A 27,531-nucleotide genomic window follows, 5' to 3' on the forward strand; every position below is an offset into this window, starting at 1 on the left:
TTGTCTGGTAGGTAAGACCTCGTTGTACCAAAGACTGTTCTAGCTCTGCTGCCCTGGATTCCTGAAAGCAGGGGAAAGCCTTCAGGCTGCCAGAAATCAAGTGAAACAGGTAGGCAGTGTATGTGAGTGTGTGTGTGTGTGTGTGTGTGTGTGTGTGTGTGTGCGTGTGTGCGTGTGTGCGTGCATACGTGTGTGCATGCATGTGTTTGTGTGTGTGTGTGAGCGTGCCTGACAGAGATCGACTATGTGTCGGTGTATGAGCATGCTTAAGTATGCGCATGTATATGCTGGTTTGTCCCTGAGTGCAGCTATACTGAGGGTGGGAGGTGTATGTGATTGCTGCTGCTTTCAAAATCCCACTAAGGGAGGTGGACTGCAATTTCTCACTTGGACAACTGAAGCTGTTCAATGTCCAAGGGAGCTGCAGTCCTAATGACGTCCATGCTGTTATGCAGGACATCACCATTAGCATCCTTACATCAGTTTAACCCCTACTGACTGTTCTCCCTATTAATCTAGCTGTTGTTTTGCACTTTAGTAAAATTTTGTGTTTGTTTCATTTTCACATTCAAGTCTTGCAGGCTTTAGCTCTCCTGACAATGTGCAAATATGTCAAACTTCTGAGATGGAAAAAATTATGTGGGGATTTCACTAATTTGCCTTAACGCTGCAAATCCTTGTTTCTGCTCCATACCGGTGCAGAAAATCACACAAGGATCTATAGACCTGAGTCAATAAGTATAGTTTTACAAACTGATATCCATCAGTTTAGTTCTGCAGGTTTCCATGATTTACAGTAGCATTTAGGATATTTGTGGAGTCTCCCTGGGTCTGAACTGTTGACAGCCATGTTTTTGTATGCAATGGCTATGTGGACAGAACAGCTGTTGGCAGAGTGTGGATGCTTAGGGACTTATAATGGATATGGGGAACAGTGACAGGCTGTATATCTTGAAGGCATATACTTACAATTTGCTTGCATTTCTTGTCTTAATATTGAGACCCAAGATTGTTTTTGCTGCATTATCAACTGTATTGGACGTAGCTGGACTTATACAGCTGAACATGGCACAGCTGTATAAAAACACTCACCAAAGTGTAAATCAAAGTGTACATTTTTATGAAAAGGAAACATTGGTAGTATCCAAATTAACATGTCAGATGGTGCTGAAGGCAGCCATGACTGTAATGTGCTCGTCCAAGGGAATTGCTGAGAGAGAGGTAAAGAGTGAGCAATCACTAGTGCTCAATGTGACAGGGGTCAATGGTGAGGAGGAAGAGAAGTAGTGGTTGTGTGGAAGTGATCGAAGCTGCTGTCACTCTGAAGCTGGCTTGCAGACCAATCCAGGAGTCAGTGTGAGGACTTCCAGGTTAAAGGCTGCTGGTAAGGGATCCCCACCACCATTTGCCTAGTTACGACAGTTACCGTCTTTGCACAGTTCTCTGGTATCAATCATACTGATCAGGTTCTGGCACAGAGTACTGATTTGTTATTTTTCCCAGATATAATTAACAGTTCTGAAACTGAGGATTCACATTTTAAATAATCTATTATTTAGTGATATACTTCTAACTGCTCCATGAATAACAACACAATAACCTGCAATAGTTGTTCTTAACGATATCTGATGTAACATGTACATATGGCTATGCTATACTTACTCCATACTATTTGTTGGAAATATGGCTTTAGTATAGCTCTTCTTTTTGTCGTAGTTATCTCTATAATGTATTTCTAAGACAGTGAGCTGGGCAAGGAACGAAAAGAATGTGAACGTGTAAAGCATGAGGAACGTGAATAACAGATGAGTTGAATTTGGTAAGTCTATGCCACTATTTATAGGTAGAATATGCCTTTTAATTTTAGTCATACATCATGCTTAGACCCTCAGTTTGTAATGTGATGTTGGACTATTTCACAGTGAAACCAAAGTGGAACCGAGCATTTGACCTGAAAAGAATCTGTTTTGTTGACCTCTCAACCAAACCCCTTTGCAGTTTCAGTGAGTGACCAGTAAGAAAGCCAGCATGAGGAGGACAAGGCAAAAATGAACAACACAAGGGGGATGGACTGAAGTGCAGGGCACAGTGGCTCAACCAGGTGATGTGTAGTGTTGGCGCAGTCAACTCTGCATTAGAGAAGTGGTAAATTAATTATACTTAACGGAGGTAACAAAGTACACGCTGACACCATCGGTTTTCTTAAACCGGAAGAGAGGAACATTTATTTACATACGTGCTTCATCAGAACACATCACGTACAAAGGTCATGTGATCGATACTTCGCCAACATGAGAGCACACTGAATAGAACCTCCAACATGTAGTCAAACAGCCAAAGGAAAGCTGCTGTCAGAGGTGTGGGCAGTTATACCCCATGAGGTCCAAGTAGTTTGCAGATTAGGTGGCATCACAACCTTCAGATGATTAAGGTCATCATTTTAATAAGAGATTGTCACCAGACTTTTGCAAGCAAAAAAAGGTTCTGAGCAGAAAAAAATCCCAAGAATTGCTGCTAATGAAAAAAAAAATTAATTATTACTATTCATACTTTACTTAATGCAATGACCCTTTTGCAACCCTCGTATGGCATGACTACCCACAATGCTCAAATACATACCTACAATCCTGCTGCTGTATACATTTATCCTGCATTGCTGTATGTCAATGTATTTGATGAAATGGTAACTCCTACAGTATTTTTCAAGTTTTACAAAAGGCTCACAAGTCAATATACATTTGTAACTGAAAATTATGACAGTGTTAACTGTTGTTAAACTACCATTCTTCTTCATTACATAAGTTATGTAGACAGAGGTACTCTCACACACACACACACACACACACACACACACACACACACACACACACACACACACACACACACAAAGGCTGAAACCACTTGTTCTGAGTGGGGTTGGGGCAAGACGGAGCCCAAGCCGGCAACACAGGGTGCAAGGCTGGAGGGGGAGGGGACACACCCAGGACGGGACACCAGACCGCCACAAGGCACTCCAAGCAGGACTACAAACCCCAGACCCACCAGAGAGCAGGGTTCAGCCAAGCCTGCTGCACCACCACACCACCGCACCACCGTACCGCCCATACTAAAGTATCATACTGGAATTTTTATATATCACATTTCAAGTACTTTTCTGTTGGACAAAACAACTACAATATCCAAGAATAATATTGCACTGAAGGACATGTTAAGGAAAATAAGGATACACTTCTGCTCCTGTTTGACTTCTGACCACCGACTGCTTCCATTCTATAAGCCCTATTTAAGAATGAAGAGCTGAGGTCTGTTTGCTGTGACTGTTCAGTGCATTTCAGCTCTCAGAAAGGACCAGAGACTCCACGCCAAACTGGAGAACCTAGAACAGGTCCTAAAGGTAGGCTTTGCTCTAACCTGTGGTGAGCACCTAGAGTGAAAAATGCCTCACTATTGTATTATTAAAGCATCATTATTTGCATTATTTGTATTCAAGAGAAAATGTTTCTACATAATCCAGGTGAGTGTGAGGTTGCTGAAACTTGAAATGTGACTTGACATAATTACTTTTTAATTCATTATAATTAATTTATAGTGATCATTATGTTTATTATATGTACATATATACGTATAAATACATATAATAAGTAAAGGTGATCATGTCATTCTCAGTCATTTTTACAAACCGTGGGGTTGTCCTTTTGTGTCTGTTAACATTTATTAATATTGAGCATGTTGCTCCAGGGAGACCTTGAGTTTGCCCCTGAGGTAGCTTTTATCTTACTGTAATACGGGACAAAGTGTTTTCGGTCTCTCTTATGGCAGCATATGAGAGAGGTAGCCGAGCGAAGGCAACAGCTGGAATTTGAACATGAGCAGGCCCTGGCAATCCTCACGTTCAAACAAGATGAGGTCAAACGGCTGCAGAGAGTGAGTCCTCAAAGCCAGCCAGCTGGGAGAAGTATAATGTGCCTGTTAAACAAAGTTATAAGACCTGTATCCTGGCTAGTATTTAAAATAGCAATTTTCTAGACAAGTGACTTTTTAAATTATAATAGTGTGTGATGTTCTTAAAATATGGTAAAATACAGTAAAATGGTACAACACCGTGGTTTATGATATAACTAATGATACTCAGCAATCTATGAATTTTCTGCATCCTGGTTAAAAGTCCATGCCACCCTGTATTAATTGTTCACATAGATTTAGGAATACAGTACATCAGCCTTATAGCATCTGATACCATGTTTTTTCTTAGCACTATGCATTGTAATATTCAATCTTTAAACATATTTTTAATATGATTTCTATTTCTTTCCATTTGTATTAAGGCTTTTTAAAATTTCCATGTATCTGATTTTACAGGCTCAGTTTGCAGCTAAGAAGGAACATGAGGGAGTTGTCCAGATGCTGGAGGTAAGGGTTGTTTAGAGACGAAGTTTTTCTTGAAGTTCTGCTTCTAAAGAGAATTCTCAAAAAAATAAGTTTTAATTACGATTAACTTAAATGCAAAAAATAGACAACATGATCCTGATCAGCCAAAGGTTTGCAAATTTTTTCACCAAACATGCTTAATTTCTGCCTAACCTTCAAAACACAGAGAAATTCTAATTCAAAATCAAAGTCCACATAGCAAAGCAGTTGTGAGGCAGTTCTCATAATTACTACAATCACTTGTAATGTTCATAACCATTTCCCACTGAGTTATTGATGCCATATACAATAAATGAATAGGAAACCAAATCACTCAAAGATATTTGCAATGATATTGCCTTTAAATGAAAATTATATTTATTTTATCATCAGATTTATATACAAATGTCTGAACCCTGATGTGTAGGACAAGCCATACAACATAAGCGGGAGGGCTACTTACCTTATGTGATGCTTGATGCCACCAAAGAACATATTTATAATTAAAACATATATTCTTGTTAGACATTTAGAAGCATCTAAGTTGACAGCTCATTGCTTTCATTTTATGTTATAAATCGCATTGTTTGTAAAGAATGATTCTAATTCAGTTCAAGGGTCTTTGGTATATGAGGTAAGCATGTATACAATGTAGCTGAGGTTCGAGTGTGTAATAATACCGCATTACAGATGTGTGTACATTATAGATGTGTAATCAAAACCCATTACATAGCAATACACAAGAAACCTGTGAAGAATCTTAACTGTGGGCAGTAGTTATCATGTAACTGCATGCAACATATTTTTAGAAGTATGTATTATCTTTGTTTTTTTGGATGATTACATTTATTTTTAAATTTCTTGTGGTTTTGTTTTTGATGCAAACCAGAGTACACTGGACAGTATGCAGGTAAAAATGCTTAAATGTCCTTCATTACCATAAATCCAGTTGTTGGTTATAATCCATAGAGGAAGAATGGCCAGTTGTTTTATTGAAGCAATTATTTTCATTCCAAGTCTCCTAACAGTTTTTCCTGTGTAAATCAAAATCCCTTTGAAATGTGTTCTCCACAACTTGCTGGACTACAGAGAACTTACGATAAGATGTCACAGAGATAAGATGTCAGAGCAGCTGACAGAGAATTAGGATGCAAAATCGGGACACACTCTACACTCTCTTAATATTAATGTAGTTAGTGAGAATTTTCTTGTAGGCCTTAATAGCAATATCCCTTTCTTTGAACTCATTCTGTTAGAATTAAAGCCTACATTTCATGCAAACCCTGTAAACCAACCTGGAACCATTAGGCGTTTGTTTTCAGGTGGCTTGACTGCTGTCTTTGCAGAGTGACATGGAAATTTTATTTTTCAACTAAAACTAACAAAATGACTACAAATAAAACCACTCACATTAGGCTCCACAAGCTACCCAAAATTAAATAAAATTCTAAAAGAAGGAAGAGTCCCCCAATCCCCCCCCCAAGAAAGCACCAGTCATGTCACCAACAGTTTTATGTTAGACTCCACTCAGCCCCCCAGCTAGAATCTCTGATACTACACTTTTATGTTAACCAAAAGGTGGAGAACTTTTACTTGTTTTCATGTGCCTCTCTAATCACCTGGGTCACCACACCATTATCCTTTAGGTACCCAGAAACCGCAGGAATTCCACCTTTATGCACATTTCATCAGTTTGGGTTGACAGTAGATGGATGGATGGATGGATGGATGGATGGATGGATGGATGGATGGGTTAGTACAGAGTAGGACCTGCCAGCTGACATGGCAAGCCATAGTATTTTTTTAAGAAAGGTGAAAGAGGAGATTCAGGACTCCAACTGGCAACTGATTGATCACTTTGGGAGATAGCTTAGGTTTCCGGCCACTATCACAGAAAAATCGCAGAGGCCATCCATTGTGCTGCTGCCCAGAATTTACAAGCAAGTCATGCTGCTGAAACTTCCAATTTCTTGGGTAGAATGGCTCAAATGGGCATATGAAAGAAAGATGGTGAAGTATGAGGAATTTGTGAAACAGTGCTACTCAAAAAACCAGAGAACAAAATGTGTAGTAGGCTATTTGGGCTTTGCAGTGAGCTCTGCAAAAGGCTTATAACATGTTGAGTATCAAAGTGAGAGTATGAAGACTGTAACAGTTGTTACGAAGTAGTGCATTAAAAATATTCTGTAACATTAGTTTAATTTGTTTTTCTAAATTTTGTTATAATTTGGTTCTGAGAAGGTCTCTTCAAGAGTAGTTAGAAATTGAGCAGTTGTGATGGCAGATGAGAAGTAACAGGAAGAAAGCAAGAAGTTAAAGATAGATCAATTGAAAGAGTTTTGGAGAAATTTTTATGGCCCAGTGTGAGAGCAATGTCAGAGAAGTCAATTTCATAAAAGGAATGAGATCTTGCTTAGAGTCATGGCATGAGTGGTAGAAGTAGGTATGAAGAACTTGCTGGTGATGACATCAATTTTGTCTCTAAATAATGAAGCAAAACCTTCAGCAGTGAGAAGATGGAAGAAGGTGGTACAGGATGTGAGATGGAAAAAGTAACAAAAAGTGTGGGATTACTGCATGTTGAGGATTTACTGAGGAAAAATGTTTTTGTTGTGGAAAGAGCAGAATGAAAAGAATCAAGAAGTTCATTATAAACTGGTGTATCAGTGAGACCCTTGACATTTTTACAGTGTTTATTTAGCTCTATGGAATCTGTTTATTTGTATGCCAATTTATCCAGTAAACATTGTCTGAAAGAAGGATTGGTAGTATGGAGGTAAGAGGACAGAAAGAGTCAATAGAAGATAAGGTGGAAATAAGGAGACTGGTGAGTATGTCAGTGGACAGAAACTTACAATGATTGGAGGTTAGATTAAAGATGACAGGGAAGTCAGCAGGAGGATTTTAGGTTGCTGAACAGAGGGTATAGTGAACAAAAGCAGAGTGAAGAAGATGAAGAAATGGTCAGAAATGGTCAGAAACTTGAAGGGGAACAAAAGAGGACTCGAGAACCACAATTGCAAGTATAAACTTGCATATAAACTCATATAAACTGAAGACACCCAAAGCAATGGGTGAACAATTGACCACTGGCAGGGGGCTCAGCAAAATGTCAAGGTAATTTAAGATCCAGCCAAGGGAGCCGCGAAGGTGGTAGAGGACAACCACCAAGAGCAGAGACGGCATGGAATTCAAAATTGAACAGACAATGATGGTTGCAAGTAACAACTGAATAATTTTTCTAGTGAGAGACAAGCAAACTTGTACTTCAGTCTCTGTTAGAGGGTTCAGGGCTGTGGAGGGCCACAAAGGTCAGTAAATTTTCATGGGTGGCCCATGTTTAGGTGAAACAAGAGAGCAAGAGATGGGGGGCATAACCCTGGATGAAGTAAGCATTCTTCATTGCAGACTGGCAGTTCTATTGAACAATTGAAGCCAGCTGCCCTGCAATTGCTCAGCTACCTTCACCCAGCTGTGTGCCCGGGTAGCTAACTTTGGCCCTGCGATGGACTGACATCCTGTCCAGGGTGCGCACCCTCCCACCCCTTCAGCCTTGTGCCCAATGTCTCCGGGACAAGTGGTTCTTGAAATTGGTTGGTTGGTTGGTTGGAAGAAATGAAGAAGGACAGTATACCAAGTTGCTGAGCAAACTGCAGTATTTACCTCTGTGTGTATGAAGATGACACCTGGACCAGTTGCTACAAACAACTTCAATTCTATATATTTTTTTAGATACTGGTATGAGATTGTTAACATAATCAACCATGAAATTTTGGAGAGGCAAGCAAACATCACCATATGTGACTTTCCTGTCATTTGAAGTTTAACTGTGACTGTAAATGGCTTCAGCTAAAAGTCCTTCCAGCCTTAGCACAGCTAGTGCTTTTTGTTCTGTTGTAATTCAGTATTTTCGCTATTTTTTTCTGTAACATACACACACACAGAGTCTGAAACTGCTTGTCCCGAGCGGGGCTGCAGAGCCAGAGCCTAACCCAACAACACAGGGTGTAAGGCTGGAGAGGGAGGAGGCACACCCAGGATGGGACACCAGTCCGTTGCAAGGCACCCCAAACAGGACTCACATCCCAGACCCACCAGACAGCAGGACACTGCCAAGCCCACTGCACCACCACACTCCGTTACAACCAAGCACACACACACACATTTTCAGAACCGCTTGTCCCATACAGGGTTGCGGGGAACCAGAGCCAACCCGGTAACACAGGGCGTAAGGCCAGAGGGGGAGGGGACACACCCAGTACGGGACACCAGTCCGTCGCAAGGCACCCCAAGCGGGACTCGAACCCCAGACTCACCGGAGAGCAGGACTGTGGTCCAACCCACTGCGCCACCGCACCCCCTACAACCAAGCACAATATATCAAAAAAAATTTTGATAGTGGTAGTAAGAAAAGGTGTACAATTTGAGACCCAACTTTTACTGTGAGTGTGACATTATTCATTGAAGCTTTTCATTAAATTTCTATACGCTTACCTTATTTGACACATTGTTGGCAAAAATAGGAGTAAGTTTTGACTTAAAAAACCAATTTGGGGCCAGATCTATAGTTATTATCATGTTTGTAAGTTGAGGACTTACTACACTTTCTGTGTAAGGAAATAAGCAGTGAACACTGGAAGTAGAAAATACCCTTTTATGAGCTACAACAATGCAACTATACCCTTAGCTGCTGATCCCCATTTCACCCCTTTCTTTAGGCCAAAGTTCTGGAGCTGGAGGAGAAATGTCGAAACCAGAGCAAACAATTTAGCCTCCTGTCTCATGAACTGGGGAGGTTCCGTTTGCAGGCTGAGCACTTTGACCATAGCAGTGGACCTTCCCTGTCTAACCTGGAACTGTACCAGCTGACCAATGGTGTGAAAGGTTAGTCAGAGAGCCTATAAAATCCAGGCAGTTTTGTTTGTTTTATCACACAATTCAAGAGTTTTGAGCACTGTGACAAGGATGTGGCTTTAGACATTACATGCATCATGACAGACTAATAATTTACGTAGAACCTAACACCAGTATACAATGCCTTTGTGTATTGTCATTTATCTTTGCAGCACAAATACACAAGTACATCAGCAATTAAATAGATCTTTTGGTCCTTGTTTTCTGCAGATCCAGAGGCCATGCCAAGCATTGCAAACAGCCCTCTTGGAACAAGGCTGTGGAGGGCAGATCAGATGCCGTTGATTCATCATCGTGAGTTGCCTACCATCAGTAGTAAGTCAGGATCCATGGCTGAAGTTCCGAAGCTCCATGGTCTTGCTCCAAAAGCTGCGTACCTCCAGCCCAGCCCACAAAAGGCCTTCCCACCCCAGGGTGTGAGTTGACCCCTCTTCATATGTGGGGATTTCCCTTACTAAAAATGCAGATGGGGCTTCATGTTATCATGATCCTAACACCACAAAGAAAGAAAGAAATTTAGAAATAGAAGAAATATAACTAAATACACTGGAGGTAAAACCTTTATTTTCCCTGGGTGCTGTGACTGTTGTGAACAGTAATCAGCAAACACGCAACTGACACAAGATGATCAAATTTTGAAATTATGACATGTGGGCTTCATTACACAAGCTTTTAAATATTTTTGCCTAAACATAACACTAGCTACATTTTCTAAAATTGTGGTTGTATTATAGCCGTTTTCTTCAATACCATACTCAGACTTTCAAAATAATGTCTTTTAAGGGCATAGTTGTGAGAAATCATATTTAAATATTTGTCTGAAAGTATGTAATAGGGTCCACAAAACATTATACTTGTTTCCACACAAAATATCAATTCAGGCTTTTACTGTCAATATAAACACATGAATTTGTGACGTTAGTGAAAGGTAAGCTGCAGGCCACTATTCTGAGAGCAGTTCACATCCAGGACAATAATCCTTACCCATGACAAAGCCTCTGCCTTGGTGAGTTATCCTGTATTTTTTTTTTCAATTCTGGACTAATGGGTTGTGTTTGGATGTATACTTTAGGCACATTCTGTCCAGCAGCTGGAAGAGCCAAAAGCCTATCCACAGCCACTCCTAGAGCCCAGTAGTGGCACCCCATTTCAGGTGTTCATTGCCAGATACAGGCAAGAGTTTGAACCACCACTTCATTTAATGACCATTCAGAGTGTTGTGCACTTTCAGGCACAGTAGTTTATTCTATGATTTTGGTTTTCTACAGCTACAACCCATATGATGGTCCTAATGACAGACCAGACTTGGAGCTGCCACTAACTGCAGGGGAATATGTATACATCTATGGTGACATGGATAAGGATGGCTTTTATAAAGGTGCTTTTAGGATGCTGTATTTTCAATTGAATTTTATAGGCAGTTCTGCCTAGCATGTTAGTTTTTGCTTTGTGTTTAGATTTGATCTTGATGATTTGGAGTCATTTCCAATCTAATCCTTAGCCCACCCCCTGTTCTACAGGTGAGCTTGGAGGTGGCCGAAGAGGGCTAGTCCCTTCCACTTTTGTGGAACCAGTTGTCCAGAACAATGCACCGAATGTAGGTCCTCCAGGGGCCATCCAGAAGTTTGGCAGTTATTCTCAGAAGCCCCAAGACATGGAAAGTCCAGACAATATTGGTTTGTCTGACCATAGTTCAGACATACTGGACGTGGCCTTTGAACCGGACATAGAGGAAGCTAATGCCGACATAGTGCCTTATCCCAGGAGGCTAACTGTCATTAAGCAACTTGCCAGGAGTGTCATCATTGGCTGGGAGCCACCATTGGTGCCTGCTGGTTGGGGGGACGTTTTCAGCTACAACGTTTTTGTTGATTCAGAGCTGCGACTCAGCGTACCATTTGGCTCACAGACAAAGGCAGTGCTGGAGCGTCTTGATGTTCAACTAAAGACCTACCGTATCTCTGTGGAGAGCGTGACAACAAAAGGGACCTCAGATCGACTACGATGTAGCTTCTTGGTGGGGAGGGATGTGTGTGTGGCCCCCACCCAGCTGAGGGTTGACCACATCACTGCTACCTCTGCCAGCCTCACGTGGCTTCCAAGTAACAGCAACTACCTGCACATGGTGTCCTTGAATGATGTAGAGTGGCAGTTGGTTAAGGCCGGTAGTTATTCGCTCCGCCTTACCAATCTCCAGCCCTACCAGTGCTACAGGGTCAAAGTAGAGGGCCGTGCACCCCAAACGCCATGGGAGTTGCCCCCACATCGGAGGGAACATAGGAGTACAACCATTACCTTCACTACACTGATAGCAGGTGAGTTTTGAAATGAATGATTTTTCCTCTTTGAGCGGGGGGGTGGAGTGGCGCAGTGGGTTGGACCTGGTCCTGCTCTCCGCTGGGTTTGGGGTTTGAGTCCCACTTAGGGTGCCTTGTGATGGACTGCTGTCCTGTCCTGGGTACGTTCCCTCTCCCTCCAGCCTTACGCCCTGTGTTGTTGGGGTAGGCTCTGGCTCCCCGGCCCCGTATGGGCTAAGCGGTTCAGACGGTGTGTGTGTGTGTGTGTGTGTGTGTGTGTGTGTGTCCTCTTTGAGTGACTGCATAGACTCAATACAGTGAATTGCTGCTTCAATCTGACAGCAAAAATTCAAAGTTCATCATATCAAGACCCCTTAGAGTAGCAATTCAAACCTATTCCTCTTCTTCTAATGAGGGCAGGAATACTTTTGCCTAGGTGTCTAGGCTTTCTACTGTTTTGAGTTATCAGCAAGCCATGGGCTTGTTAAAAAGGGATACTGAACTCATAATTCATGCTGCTCTCTAGAAGCTTCTTGGTAGGATTACATTTACATTACTTCATTTAACAGACACTTTCTCCAAAGCAACTTCCAATGAACATTATGCTGTGTTATCAGCCCTCACCTTATTCACTGAAGGTGATTTACAATGCTAGATACACTACTTACAATGGGTCACTCATCCATACATTAGTGACACACACTGTCTCTGTCACTCAATCTATGGGTGACTTGGTCACCAATCAACCTGAACAGCATGTTTTTAGACTGTATGAGGAATCCCACATAGCCAAAGGGAGAACATGCAAATTCCACACAGTCTAAGCAGGGATTGAACCCCTTCTTCTCACACCACCCAGGGGCTGTGAGAGACCAGCTCTACTCACTGTACCACCATGCCATCAGCTCAGATGGAAAAAATATTGGCTACAACTGGAGTATGAATTAACGCATGACTTAATTTATGAAAAGACAACATAAATGGAAATGGAGTGGTTCACAGTAATCTCTTATATAAGAATCTTTAGGGGAAAATATGACTTTGTATCAGTTGTGCACTGTAACTTTTTGTATGGCTCAGACTGTTCTTCCTATAGAAATCATACTGTATGTAAAGCATAGCGTGCAGTGGGCTTGACTTTTTTCTGCTTTCTAGTGGGTCTGGGGTTCAAGTCCTGCATGGGATACCTTGTGATGGACTGGCATCCCATCCTGGGTGTGTCCCCTCCTCCTCCACCCTTGCGCCCTGTGTTGGGGGGTTAAGCTCTGGCTTGCCGCAACCCCGCTTAGGACAAGCAGTTTCAGTCAACGTGTGTGTGTATGTATATGAAGCCCAGAGCCATGGTGGACTGCCATTTCCAGTGCTATTGTCTGCAAGGTGTAGTATGTTAGGGGATGTGGTGGCGCAGTGGGTTGGACTAGGTCCTGCTCTCCAGTAGGTCTGGGGTGCGAGTCCACTTGGGGTGCCTTGTGACAGACTGGTGTCCCATCCTGGGTGTGTTCCCTCCCCCTCCAGCCTTATGCCCTGAGTTGCTGGGTTTGGCTCTGGTTCCCTGTGACCCCATATGGGATAAGTGGTTTAGAAAATGTGTGTGTGTAGTATGTTAGTGGTCTCAGGTTGCAAGACATCAAAGCTTCTCCTTTTTTCATACCAGGGCCACCAGAGGCACCACTAGATGTGCGGGTGGAGGCTGGGCCATCCCCAGGTATTGCCCTTATCAGCTGGTTGCCTGTCTTCACCGATGCTGCTGGGGCCTCCAATGGTGCACAAGTAACTGGATACACCATATATGCAGATAAAAGAAAAGTAAGAAAAATAACCTACTTTCCTGTCAGCAGAGGGTTATAATAAAGTGACATTCCCTCAAGAGCATATATACAAAGAGCTATTTTCTTGTTAACTCACAGACTTTTTCAGTTTCTTAAAGGTAATAACTTTACAAGTGTCATCAGTTTCTGTTAAACCTAAGCAGCTGTAGTAGCCATAGATGTATAAATGTTCATTTGTGCTAATACCATGACAGAATGTCCGGACTGCATGTTAGTCACACTGTCCTGTAGCAGTTTTGTCAGGCGTGCATCATAGTTCTTTTTTGCAGGGAGTCAGGAATAAATGGAGTTAGGATATTGTAATAACTGTTCCTCTTTTGTGAGAGTTAGGAGTGTGTGGTTTCTCCAGGTTTTGGAGGTGTCTTCTCCAACTGCCAGCAGTGCGCTGATGGGTCCCTCCCAGATCCATACCCTGGTGGCTGCTGGTGAATTAACGGTGCGGACCATGTCGCCTCATGGAGAGTCCACTGATTCAGTGCCTGCCCAGATTCTCCCAGACCTCCTCACAGCCATCACTGTGGGTGGCACACAGACCCAAACATTGGGAAAACAGGCAAACAAGGTGCCCACCCTGCTTCGGAACCCACCACTAGGTGCCCCTGCCAATTCCTTTGATGCCTCTCATGTGATGCCTACAGACAGTAGCAGGATCCTTGAGGTAATCTAATAATCCATTTTTCTTAAACCTGGTGATGGACTGTATAGTGGTTTTCAGATTAATTGGCCCTGTTCATCTACTCCCTGGATGTATTGTGGTTTTCAGATCACATGATCAAAAGAACTCCCACATTTTTCTGTAACATTTAAATCAAATTTGTGTTAACATATTATAGTGAAGATTTATGAAAATGTGGCAACATAGTGTTACATCACAAGTCCAACAATTTATAAATTGTTACATGAATCAGTCAAGGAACTGAACAAACAATATTCTCATTATAAGGGCAGTATTTGCAAGGTATGAATGTATTCTATTGTTTCATGAGGATGAAATCAAAACATTGTTGATAATGCGATAATTTCAATTCAATCCAATTTATTTTTATAGAGCGCTCTTCTCACACCGTGAGAAAAGAGCGCTGAAAAACGGCATAAGACAAATAAATAGATAATTGCATCTATATTAAATTACTATACTATTCATGCAGTTATTAAAGCTGTAAGTATGTGTACTGGCCATGGAGGAAAGGACAAAAAGCTCCCAAACAAAAGGCAAGGGTGAAACAAAACCTCTGGGGTCCAAACTGCCAGTGGCTGCCCACCCCTCCTGGGAATTCTAGATTGAATAAGACTTTTAAGTCATTTTACATCTATTAATAACATTGTAGATAAGGGTTAACTTGATGTCCCAGTTCACATTTATATTAGGAAGAAAAATTACCATGTTTATTCTTAATAGCCACCTGTACCATTAATTGTAAAGCTGTCAGAATTTACTCAAATATGCACAGTGCAACTTTTAAAACATAATTAATGGGACACCTGGCAACACACACAAACATCATCTGAAACCGCTTGTCCCATACAGGGTCGCGGGGAGCCAGAGCCTAACCCAGAAACACAGGGCATAAGGCTGGAGGGGGTGGGGACACACCCAGGACAGGATGCCAGTCCATCACAAGGCACCGCAAGCGGGACTTGAATCTCAGACCCACTGGAGAACAGGACCCAGTCAAACCCACTGTGCCACTGCACCCCCCCTCACCTGGCAACCTAGCAGTCCTAATGCTACATATCTGATAAAAGTATGAAGTGTCAGTTAAACAGCTGTAATTATGGAATTTAATTAAAGTAATGTTTCTGCAGTGCTTATACTCATACATGTCCTATGGAATACTAATTAAATTAGTTCAGTGTTCTAAACTAGGTCTGGCTTTATTATGCTCTATGAATTCTGTAGTGTCTGCAGGTATTCACTGTGTCCCAGCTTCCAACTGAATAATTAAAGTTGTAATTTGGATAGAAAACAACATGCTCAGCTGGCTCTCGCGGATGAGATTAATGCACACATTTCCCCACTGTCTAGTTGGCAGGCAAACAGCAGGTGTGACTATCTAACAATGGATGTAATTAATCAATTGAGTGCTGGGGTAAAATGAACATTCATGATTTTAAGGCTCCCATTAGGCATGATTGGCCACCCCTGCTCTAAAATTAAATCTCATAGCAATAAATAAAACCACAGAGTAATTAGTATAGTTCATATTGCAGATACAGTACTGTGCAAAAGTTTTAGGCACTTGGGGAAAAAGGCTGTAAAGTGAGAATGCTTCCAAAAATAATGCTCTTAATTAATAAACTTCAACCAAAGCTTAGTAACCATCCATTGTCAACAACTCTTTTTTTTCCCGAGCGGGATTGTGGTGGACTTGGCTGGGTCCTGCTGTCTGGTGGGTCTGGGGGTCGAGTCATGCTTGGGGTGCCTTGTGATGGACTGGCGTCCTGTCCTGGGTGTGTCCCCTCCCCCTCCAGCCTTGCACCCTGTATTGCTGTGTTAGGTTCCAGTTCGCCGCGTCACCACTTGGGATAAATGGTCTCAGACAGTGTGTGTGTGTGAGTGTGTGTGTGTGTGTGTGTGTGTGCTTTCTCTCTTTCATGACATACAAAACCCTTATTGTAATACTGTAACTTTTTGAAATAGGAATGCTTGGAAATCTAAATATGTTCTTTCCCATTGACACTAATGCAGAATACATTAAATAACCATCATAACACACACACACACACACACATTTTCAGAACCGCTTGTCCCATACGGGGTCACAGGGAACCAGAGCCTACCCGCTAACACAGGGCGTAAGGCCGGAGGGGGAGGAGACACACCCAGGACGGGACGCCAGTCCATCGCAAGGCACCCAAAGCGGGACTCGAACCCCAGACCCACCGGAGAGCAGGACAGCGGTTCAACCCACTGCGCCACCGCACCCCCCTACAGTATTGTATATAAATATAAAACCAAAAATTCTATATAAAGTCATGGGTCTGGAGGAAAATAAAGGAAAACATGGTATATTTATCTTTATGCATACTTTTATGATTTATTCAAAGGCTATAAAACAGCTGAATGCAACTGAACAGGAAAGAGTACTTCTGTGATTAAAAAAAGATGAAGACAATGAAATCTCAAATATATTAGGCATGAAACTGCAATGCCATCAGAAAGATTTTCTGTTGAATAAAAAAATGTAGCTTTCAAAGAATTCAAATGTGGCCATCTGAATAAGTTGCAGATATTTTGAATTATTCCTGCATTTACTCTTAGATTATACTGTATCATACAATGTAAACGGATTGAAGTATCATATGATATTAAAATCCAAATGCAAAAAACCTCCAGTTTAGTTCTTTACTCCAATAACATGTTATATGGATACAGCGGCATGGGCACGGATGACATGTGCATGTGTATGGAGTTATCTTCAACATGTTCACATCTCTATTCCTTCAGGGCAGTTTGTTGACTTTACCTCCTTGTATGAACCACCCTATGGATTTTACTAAAGACCCAGGACATCAGGGGATAAACCACCTCCCTGCCTCTGAGTCCACAGACCAGACCATGCTCATCACCCAGAACAATATAAGTTCTGGCCCAATACAGTCTCAGAAGGTAGGCCCATGTGGCCCCTTACCCTCTAGGAGGGGGTTTCATGGTCAACACAGACCAGGCTTGTTGCATCACAATGCCAGGTCAGCAGTTCCCGGAACAGCCTGAGGTCCTGTGCCTCCTGCTTTAATCTCTTAATTGTCTGACGCAAGTTGCAGTGAGGCCTGTGACAGGCAAAGCTTGTTCAGATCACTGCTCCAGATTACAAAAAGCAAATGCCTGATTGAGGACAATCTCTCCCTGTAGGCACTAAAACCCTATGGCATCACCTCCTACATTTCCATGGAGTTAGAAGGAATGACACAAAGATATATTAACAGGATTCACTTTATCTGTTTTTCCACTTCTCCATTTTTCAAATATATTCAGATGTTTGAAATGTTTTGGCACAAATTGCAAAATGTTGCAACAGGCATCACCTGTTCTGGTGATCAAGACAGGCTTTTGTTCTGGTCTCTACCAGGGAATTAGTTTAATTTCTTCAAACAGATAATTGTTTTGTTTGAAATCCAAAAATAACAATTTGTAAAAGCCATAATTGTTTCTTTGCTTAAATAAGTACATGATCAACTCAGTTTCCCAAAAAGCTCTGACAGAAATGTTTGACAGTGTCTAACAAGGCAGAGACTGGAATAAAATTACTTCTGATCTCTTTTTTGGAATATTTTCAATTGCTAACTTTAAAACTTATTCATAAACACAGTTCTCAGGACAACACCAAGGTAACAAAATCCATACTTCCCCACTGCCGGACATCCAGGAAGAGGAGGAACCCTACTCTGACAACCCGGGAGAAGAGAACAGCAAAACTGGTAGCAGGGTAAACAGTCACATCTATGCATTGATTGCCTCTTTACAGCTGGACCAACATTTTCAAAATATCTCTGGTGCATCATCCTCTTTATGCGTAAATTCAAAATTAGACAATCCACACTAATTTACAGAAGAATAGTGAAGTGCATTTGAACAATAACACTTGTTAAAAGTAATTATTATTTCTTTCTATGTGATAATCTTATAAATATGGCTAAAAAAAATGAATAACAGTTTTTTGTGCTCATCTTCAATGCAAATTCAATAGTTGTGTGCCAATCCCATACATTTTTTACTGTCATTTCCTGCTCAAGTTAACATAACCATAGTTGAGACCTCTACAAATGCTGATGTTAGACATTATGCTTTTCTATATTTGCAAAGTAGCCAGTAAAAACACTCATACTTTGAAAAAAAAATAAAAATTACCTCCAGATTTACATGTTCTGTAACTCTAGGTGGCAGCAATTCAACAAACAGTGATGATGATTTTCCCATTTGAGGAAGAATTTTTTCCTCTTCATCTTGTAAATGACCATCTCTCCAGTTTTCTTGAAAGGAAACCCCCATCTCAGGCAAATTTATTGTTTTTCCTCTTCTTTTTCTGCCCTCATGGGTGCCTGTTTACCACTCTCCCCAGCCAGACCCCTGTGAGACAGACAGTGACGAGGAGGTTCTGGAAAGGCTCATGAAGCTACCTTGGCAGTTTCAAAGTAGAAATCAGCTCTCCAGCATTGCTGAGGTCACAGAGGAGGAGGACGATATCCAGGAGCAAGATGAGTCAAGGAAGGGGGTATGCTCTCCACAGATCCAACAGCTGGTTTCACGGCTTGAAGAGATCAGTGTCTGTGTTCAACATCAAGCTGGTATGATGTGCCAGAGTGGATGCCCTGATCCAGTTGGTGGTGGCTCCAAAACAACCATCAGCAAGCAGCAAATTTCTGAGGATTTGCCAGTCAACCCTGGAAGCCAGATTCATGCCCATGGAGACCAAAGTGATGAGAAGTTGGGGGGAGACCACAACCAGCATAGGCATGGTAGTGTCTTTCCACCTAAGAACAAGCCTCAGCGGAGAGTCCACTACTCAAACATTGTTGAAAGCATCAGCTACCAGGAAGAAGACTCAGACTACAGTGTTGAGACCCCGGTGAAGGAGGTTCGTCGGTTGCCAGAGAAGGTACGCAGGTCTTACCTCCTGGAGACTTCAGACACATGTGGCAATCCGCTAAGAAAGGAGATCCCACAAAAGACCTTGATGGCTTCCAGTCGACCACCCCCAGGCCAGTACTTGGGCAGCAAAACTGTTCTACGGACAAAGGCTCATGGAGGTTGTGGAATGGAGATAAGCTTGGAGTATGGCACTGAGGATGATGATGAAAGTCTCCTAGGGGACACCGCTGATGTTGTTGTGGAGCAGATGTGTTCAGAGTGGTGGCTGGACGGTGGGACTTCAGAAATTTTGCGTCAGTTGAGAAGCTACTCCAGGCATCAAGAGCCCCAGACTGCGCCTGCCCAGCAATGTCACCACAGAAGAGGGAGGGTGGATACCTCAGGGACAAAGAGCTCTTACAAGGGGAAGGTCTGCAATAGAAAGTCTATAACTAGCTGCCATAACCCAAAGTACAAATGTGCCAAACCAGAGCAAGGGATGACGAGTTACAGGGTCAGAGATGATCATCAGAGGGTATGTTTACCTTCATTGTGCTCTCGTTGATACCTGTTGTGTTAGCATCAGTGATGCAACATGTACCTGTACAAAAATGCATTTATCACCCCACACTGGAGTCCTACGCTATAGGTAGCTAAGACAACCATTGAAGTGAAATTTATAACCCTACTTCTACTTGCCTTTACAAAAAATGCTATCTGTTCATACTGCACAGGCTTCCCTCATGTAACAAAATCCTTTTTACCAGAATTTGAACTTACAAGAAAATGTCATTTGTGCCCTAAAATTTACATAACAAACTATCAAGGCACACTAATATGAAAAGTCTTACTAGAACAGTACCATCACCCAGGTGAAAACTAAGTCAACATGAGAAACACATGCAAACTCTACACAGACTGAGTGAGATGCAAACCCATATTTTGTACCGAAATAATAAAATAAGCAAGATAACTGACAAGAGCAGAGGTACAGTGGGTGGTCTTCCTGCCTCATAGTACCTGGGATGTTCAGGCATTGGTTTGAATCCACGTATGTGTGGAATTTTCATGTTCTCCACAAGTCTCGGTTCCCTCTGCATGCTTTGCTATTTTCCCACAGTCTAAAGACATGCAGTTCAGGTGAACTGGTCTTCTGTCCAGGGTGTACCCCTCCTTACCATATGTGCAGTGATTCCTGGATAGGCTCTGGACTGCCTTACCAGGGCTAGCAGTAAATGAAAGTAAGGGGTGACAGGAAAGCCTTGCAAAAAACATGAGCTTGCAACAATATAAATGCATTATTTTTAACATGTGGGTCTGAAGACTTGATGTAAAGGTGGACAGAGCAGTTCTGATATTCTGGATATGGATTTGAATTAGTTTTTCCTCCATGTTTAAAAGATAAGGCAGGGATTCTGCGTACTTGTTTTTAACCAGAATTTACTTTACAAGCAGATCTTCAGGAATTAAACACACTTGTGGAAGGGAAGGCTATACCTATTAATCATGAAAGGGTAACAATCAACCAACGTCAACTTGTCCAAAGCAGGATCACAGTGGCAACACAGGACGCAGGGTACACACCCAGGATGAAGAACCAGTCCGCCACAAGACAACCCAAGCAGGGCTCAAACCCCAGACCCACCACACCGGCAGCACCAGCCAAACCCTCTACACCATGCCATACTGCACTGCTACACTCCCAACAATCAACACATTGTTTTTTAGTTTACCTAGTATGGGAGAGGTTGAAATGGAAGATGATGATTAGGATAAGTGAGTTTACATACATTTCTTGATGAATATAAACTTTTCATTTGTCCTTGTTCCATGGTCTCTCTGTTCAGGCACACCGGTGTATGTGACTTCAGGTGTTGAAATGAAGAAATGTAAACAAGGCACTATTTTTCATTAGGAGACCAACACCGATGCCAAGCAGTCACTGGATGCAGCAGCATCTGCTCATGGCAGACTCTGCAGACCATCTATGAAGAGAATGCCAGCAAAAACCAGAAGGCGACTCGAAGGTCAATGTTTTGCCATAATACACACCATTATATACCGATACATTTCATGTAGTGCCAATCTGCAGGAAATAGTGTGTGTAGCTGTGCTGCCCTAATTACCGAATTAATATATTTAGACACATTTATTTATTTGCAAATCCACCTTTCTCTCTCCATCCTCACTCACTATGAGATATTAAAATATTTCTTTGTGCTATTTTCACAGTCCTGCACAGAAAAAATAGTGGCATATTTGTTTTGCACTGAGACCTTATTCAAATGTCAATGGAGGAGGAACCACTCACAGAATAGGATTAGTGTTTAAGGGGATTTATGGTCCTCCACTGAGGACTGCAACTAAATTAAGACAAAGGAGTGTTGGGTCAGACAGTGTCCTGCTTCAGATTAGAGGAGACGCAGAGAAAGTGTATTTCAGTTGTGGCAAAACATGGACTGGCTTCCCAAGGCCTTCTTTGAGTTACCAGTGTATCTATACCCAGATGGCCTGCGACTTGCTTCCCCTGAACCAGAGGAGGATCTAGAAGGACTGAACACCAAGACCCGCATCTTTGTGGCCCTTTTTCCCTACAACCCAGCCGTCATGTCCCCCAATCCCGACAGCACAGAGGAGGAACTCGCTTTCATGGAGGGACAGATCATTGAGGTAACACTGCTCTGCATCTGTATAACACAGTACAGTTTCCTGTGGAACAAGGGGAAGAGGGTTCCAGTTTACCTGAAAGTATCTAATACTGAAACTGTATGAAATTAAGGAAAAAACATAATTTACATTGGGGGTGCGGGGGTGCAGCAGGTTTGGCCTGTGCCTGCTCTCCGGTGGGTTTGGGGTTCGAATCCTGCTTGGGATGCTCTGCGACGGACTGGTGTCCTGTCCTGGATGTGTCCCCTCCCCCTCTGGTCTTGCACCCTGTGTTGCTGGGTTAGGCTCTGGCTCGCTGCGACCCCGCTCAGGACAAGCGGTTTCGGACAGTGTGTGTGTACGTGTATAATTTACGTTTATTCATTTAGCTGACGCTTTTCTCTAAAGCAACTTGCAATGTTAATCTACTTATAATAATTTACCCATTTATACACCTGGGTAGTTTTTACTGGAGCAACTTAGGATAAGCATCTTACTCAAAGGTACTACAGTCCAAGGTAAGACTTGAACTGGAAACCTTTGGGTTTAAAGGCAGCAACTCTAAACAGTAGACTACCCACTGTCCCAAAGCAAGCTTCCAGTTTGTACACATACTGCATATACACAAACACATATTATGAAAATTTAAATAGAAGTCATTCTTAAAATAAAATAAACACAGGACATATCATTAAAATATTGTCTGATGTCTGTTTTTGTTATGAAATGTATTTAATGATGAATTTTAGGGGCAACATTATATAGCAGCAAAAATTTGCTATCTTTAACAGAACTGTTAATATTTATTTGTTTTAGTGGCTCTTTTTCCCTTGGTCTTCAGCTACAGTGTTTACCTTTTACCTTATTATCTGCAGTGTTTGATCATGAGACCGTTTCTATTTGTAGAACTTTTTTTAGATGAGGAATTGTATCTTATATAAGGGTTTTGACAGTCATGACTTTGAGTAGAGTGAGTACTTTTAGTGAGTTGAGATATACAGGATGTATTATACAAAAATTTATGCAAGCTGCTATTAAACCTCAGAGAAAGGCTGTTGTATTGATTTCTGTCTTCAAAAGAGTAGTATAAATGAAAAGCTAAATCCAAAAGTATTAACCTGAAAAGCCCAAAGCCAAATAAAACATAAAAATAATTTGATGTAGCCTAGTGCAGACTTAAGGTGGAGTAGTGTCATCAAGTCACATTCAATTTATGCAGACCACTCCCATGGTTGTTTTGGGTATCAAAGTAGTTTACTCTTCCTTTCTTTCACAATATGTCTTTGGATTGTGAACACAGGGAGAGCATTCAAACTCTGCAGGCCCTGAGCTGGATTCAAACCATACCGAGCCAAGCAAGTTCTGCTAACCATGAAACACCAACATTACTTCTTGTACCACTACAAATGTTGACCATCTATTTGTTGCCTGTGGAAGATTTTCGTGAAGCAGGAAGGGGTGTCTGTATCATCGTCTCAGTTCTTCCTTTTTAAATTCCGCATTTTGCTCATATGAAATGTCCCCAAAAATATACTAGGTTGCTCAAAAGCTTTCCCTGGGAAAAAAAAAAAAGTATGTGAATCTTATTTATCGCCTTATACAAGTTGCATGGCATAGATCCGATTGACCTGATTGGGGAGGTGTTACTCGTGGCCTTCAATTAACAGATTGTGGCATATCTCCTCTTAGCAGATTGTTACCCAGGGACTGACACATCATCGGCAACTAAAACCTTCCAATCAGTAAAGCAAGTGTCAGATCACAAACATGAGCTACTAAACAAAACCTTTCATGAGATTTTACTAACTGTCAGACCCAGCACATATTTTATTTGTATACAACTTAATTCACACATGATGTCTACAACTGCTTGTCCCGAGCAGGGTCAGGGTGAGCCAGACCCCTACCCAGCAGTGCAAGGCACAGGGCTTGGGGTACACACCCAGAACGGGATGCCAGTCCACCACAGGGTATCCCAAGCAAGTCTTGAACCCCCGACCTGCTGCATAGCAGACCCTAGCCAAACCTGCTGCACCACCATACCCCCCTCAGCTTAATTGAGTTCCGTCCAATTCAGTTTGTTTCTGTAAGGTTTTCTTTCCGGCAGGTTGCTCAGAGTGCTTCACAAAGACTAGTTACCCAGTTAATAGTTAAATATATATATCGCATGTTCTGTGGACAACTAGAAGAACAAACAAGTTGATTGTAGAAGAGATAAAGCTGACCATGTCACTCGAAGCTCAGTCAATGAAATTCTGCTTATCATACTTTGGCCATATGATTAGAAGAGAGCAATCATTAGAGAAGGACATTATGATAGGAAAGATTGAAGGAACAAGGAGAAGAGGAAGACCCGCAATGAGATGGCTCAATACGTTGACAACAACAATGGGGATGACACTGGAAGAGCTCGCCAAACTAGCACAAAACCAGTATAGTACAAGACTTGAAACATAAAACAAATGTCATAAGGCTGATACAGACATAAAAAGTCCTGTTTTTCATTCATCTTCGACAAGTGAGGAAAAAATGTTTAAATTTTTGTTTACATTTATTCACTTAGCAGACACTTTTCTCCAAAGTGGTCTTACGTATATCTCGGAGAATGATACAGAGTGCATTATACCAGTAGAAGAAGTGATTCGATGCAGACCTATGATACTTCAGTACAGTCAATTTGTCACATTCTACCATATGATGCAGAGGTTGCAGCATATGTTTTTTAAATTAATTGAATAGAAAACATAGACACATTTATAAAGAATATAGGAGATCAGAGGAGAAGAGAGACTGAAAGATGTGAGTTTTGAGACTCTTCTTGAAAATAGAGAGACATTCAGCAGTTCTGGTTGAGAGGGGGAGGTAATTCCACTATTTCTCAGCCAGAACCAAAAACCTTTTGCTTTTGTTTTTGGACCTCTTGTGCATTGGACCACCAAGTGGGCAGGGGAGTGTACCAGTCTGGTGTGGGAGTAGTGAATGGTCAGGTGTTGTTGAGCAGGGAAAGCGATACATTGATGGTTTTGTAGGTCATAACCAGAGTCTTGAGTTTGATCTGGGTAGTAATAGAAAGCTAATGCAGAAAGACAAGGAGGAGTAATACATGGGAACACTTGGGTAGGTCAAACAATATCATTATGTTAATATTTATGCTAAATGTTAATATTTTGAAAGCTATTTGTCCATATTCCGCCACGATCCACCTGTCTGGTCAGCAAGTGATGTTTGGTGGCTTAGGCAATAGAAAAAAGCCTTTCAGATCTCAGTGCAACAACATTAATCCTAAACATGTTTTTTGGTAACAAGTGAGGTCAACTACCATGTTCAAATGTATAAATAACCAATGGCTCCTTTTACAAGGACTTGAGCCTTCATGATAATGATACTGCCTTCAGCCACTACCGTTGTACAAACCACTGTAAATCATTGCTAAAATGTAATGATTTACAGTGCCATTCACTACACTGTCACGGACATGCAGAAGAAGTCTGAAAGCAAATATGAATACCTCAGCCAAATAGTTTAATCTCTTTTTTTTTTGTTAAGATGCAATATTTTTGTTCAAACAAGGAAGGAAACTTTCGATCAGTTTTCAGAGTATGGGAGATTGTGTGAGAAAGAGGAAGTGAGCATGGCTGTCTGTGATTCTTTGTGGATCTGGAAGGTATACGGAGACAAAGATGTAGACGGCTTTTACTACGGCGAGTCCAATGGCCAGTTTGGCTATGTGCCATGCAACTTGGTGTCTGAGATACAGGTGGAGGACGAGGAGACCAGGCATCAGCTACTTCTGCAGGGATTCCTGCCCACAGAAACTCCTTTGGAGAAAATAGGTACCCTCTTCTCTTCCATGCACATTTTGTTTTCCTGTCATTGTGGAAACTTCACATTGGTTCCCACCAAGAAAGGGCTGTTATCTCCACCCTGAACGCTCAGTGTGAAAAAAATAAATGTGAACATATACTGAATAAATATTTGAAAATGGCCAAACATTTGTCTTGCATAAATTTCAAGAAAAAATATGCACATTCTATTCACGCTAAAAGATGCAGCCTAAATTCATGTGATATATTTAAAAATAGTTCTCCTCTAAAATGTCCCCAGTGATTAGCTGATTAGCATGTCATACAGTACCCATGCACATAAATGTCAGCACTTTGCTGTTATTTTTTTCACTACTACTTTTCCACTTCCATTTAATGACAGTAATATCATCAGTGCTTGTGAATTCAAAAAACAGTGGTAGGACAGATTTTTTTTGCATAGAAATGAGAACAAAAAAAGGTATTTTAAACTCCTATGTTTAAAATAATAGATTCATCAACATTTGAATGACAATAACATTAGAATGACCCTTCGCCCAGCAAATTTATTTTCCAGTGTAAAGATTATTTTTGAACATATACTATAAATAAAACTGGGAAATAAAAGTGTTTATATTGCATGTCCCACTCATTCAAAAACTCCGTCATCGTTAATTTCACACAGCTCAGTGTACATGGCTTGTATTTTCAGTCTCTGAAACAGTACTGTCTGTACTGAGGCCAAAGACTGCATTTAAATGCACTGTAGTTTCCCTGTTTTCACATGTGAATGCTAGGCAGATAAATTAACTATGGACTGCTATGTTAAAAATTATTGCAGCTTAAAAATAAAAGATGCGCTTTTTCATCACAAAAAAAAAACTTTGCATAAAATCATGCATATCATGGAAATATAATAGTTACATGTAACACACAGCACTGTAATCATTCAGACGACACTAAAAAAAATTGGCTATAATGCCTGCAACAATTTCAACTTGACTGTATGATATTTTTCTACATTCCATACTAAAATTTTAGTTCATACAAGCTGTTCAGTTTTATTTCCAAAACTCTTGAATGAATATGTCACACAACCATTTAAATGTTAAAAATATCAGGGTATCTTTTCTACATATTGCTGTAACTGCCTTACATGAATTACATGCTGTTTCTAACCTCTGGAAAGGTTCTTTATGAAGAGTGTGTTTGTCTGCTTGCATGTCTAACATATGTGGAATAAACTGACTGTGGGTTCTCTGTGCTTCGTTGTTCTCAGATACCTGTGAACCTGCAACTGTCCCCCAAGCCCTTGCGCCTCATAAGATGGTGGCTATGTTTGATTATGACCCCCGAGAAAGCTCCCCCAATGTGGACACTGAGGTGAATACTCAGCCTCCACAACCAGATTCACTATTTTAATTGTGGTTGTACACGTAGACATGTACGAGGGTTGACTATCTTGATGTATGATGAGGGTCTTTCTCTCAGGCTGACCCAATGTAGTTTACTGTCCATAAATATGCTAGGCTTAGATAACAGGAAACACTTGAAAGACCTTTATATAGATATGCATGCATCTAAATGTGATTAACTTACTTCTGCAGTTCATATTATATAACTTGCTATTGTAGATATACTTGACAAAACCTTCCTGTGAGAAAATCATTAAAAATGGCAAGTACTTACTTTTTAATAAGTACCTCTGTGAGAGGAGATACTGCATCTACCCCCGTAAACTACACTGTGTGTCACCAACAGGCAGAGCTGACCTTCAGTGCAGGGGATATTATTTATGTATATGGAGACATGGATGAAGATGGGTTCTTCTATGTGAGTTATTAAAATCTTTATAATGACTGGCTGACTTCTGATAGGCTTGAGGTGGGCAAATACAACAATGATGGGCGCTTCAACCTGATTGTGGAATTCAATTTCAGGGGGAACTGAATGGACATCAAGGGCTGGTTCCATCCAACTTTCTCCAGGTTGTACCTGAGACTGGGGATGAGGCCAGATGGGATCCAGAGCATTCCTGTGTAAGCAATAAAGCACAAACATCCTGA

General features: G+C 41.4%; 1 protein-coding gene across 1 annotated transcript; it reads left to right on the forward strand.

Moving 5' to 3' along the window:
- Positions 1-1,179: 1,179 nt before the first annotated feature.
- Positions 1,180-27,531, forward strand: LOC108938294 (RIMS-binding protein 2-like). Its single transcript, XM_029255563.1, has 21 exons — positions 1,180-1,267; positions 3,336-3,394; positions 3,820-3,924; positions 4,360-4,410; positions 5,297-5,317; positions 9,126-9,291; positions 9,532-9,737; positions 10,394-10,494; positions 10,590-10,699; positions 10,842-11,636; positions 13,273-13,424; positions 13,797-14,105; positions 16,896-17,057; positions 17,758-17,874; positions 18,508-19,551; positions 20,932-21,043; positions 21,523-21,686; positions 25,327-25,495; positions 26,745-26,848; positions 27,227-27,298; positions 27,406-27,531. The coding sequence occupies exons 1-21, from the start codon at positions 1,180-1,182 to the stop codon at positions 27,529-27,531; spliced, it is 4,233 nt and encodes a 1,410-aa protein (XP_029111396.1).

The sequence above is a fragment of the Scleropages formosus genome, chromosome 10, assembly GCF_900964775.1.
Source record: "Scleropages formosus chromosome 10, fSclFor1.1, whole genome shotgun sequence".
In the NCBI taxonomy this organism is placed as follows: Eukaryota; Metazoa; Chordata; class Actinopteri; order Osteoglossiformes; family Osteoglossidae; genus Scleropages; species Scleropages formosus.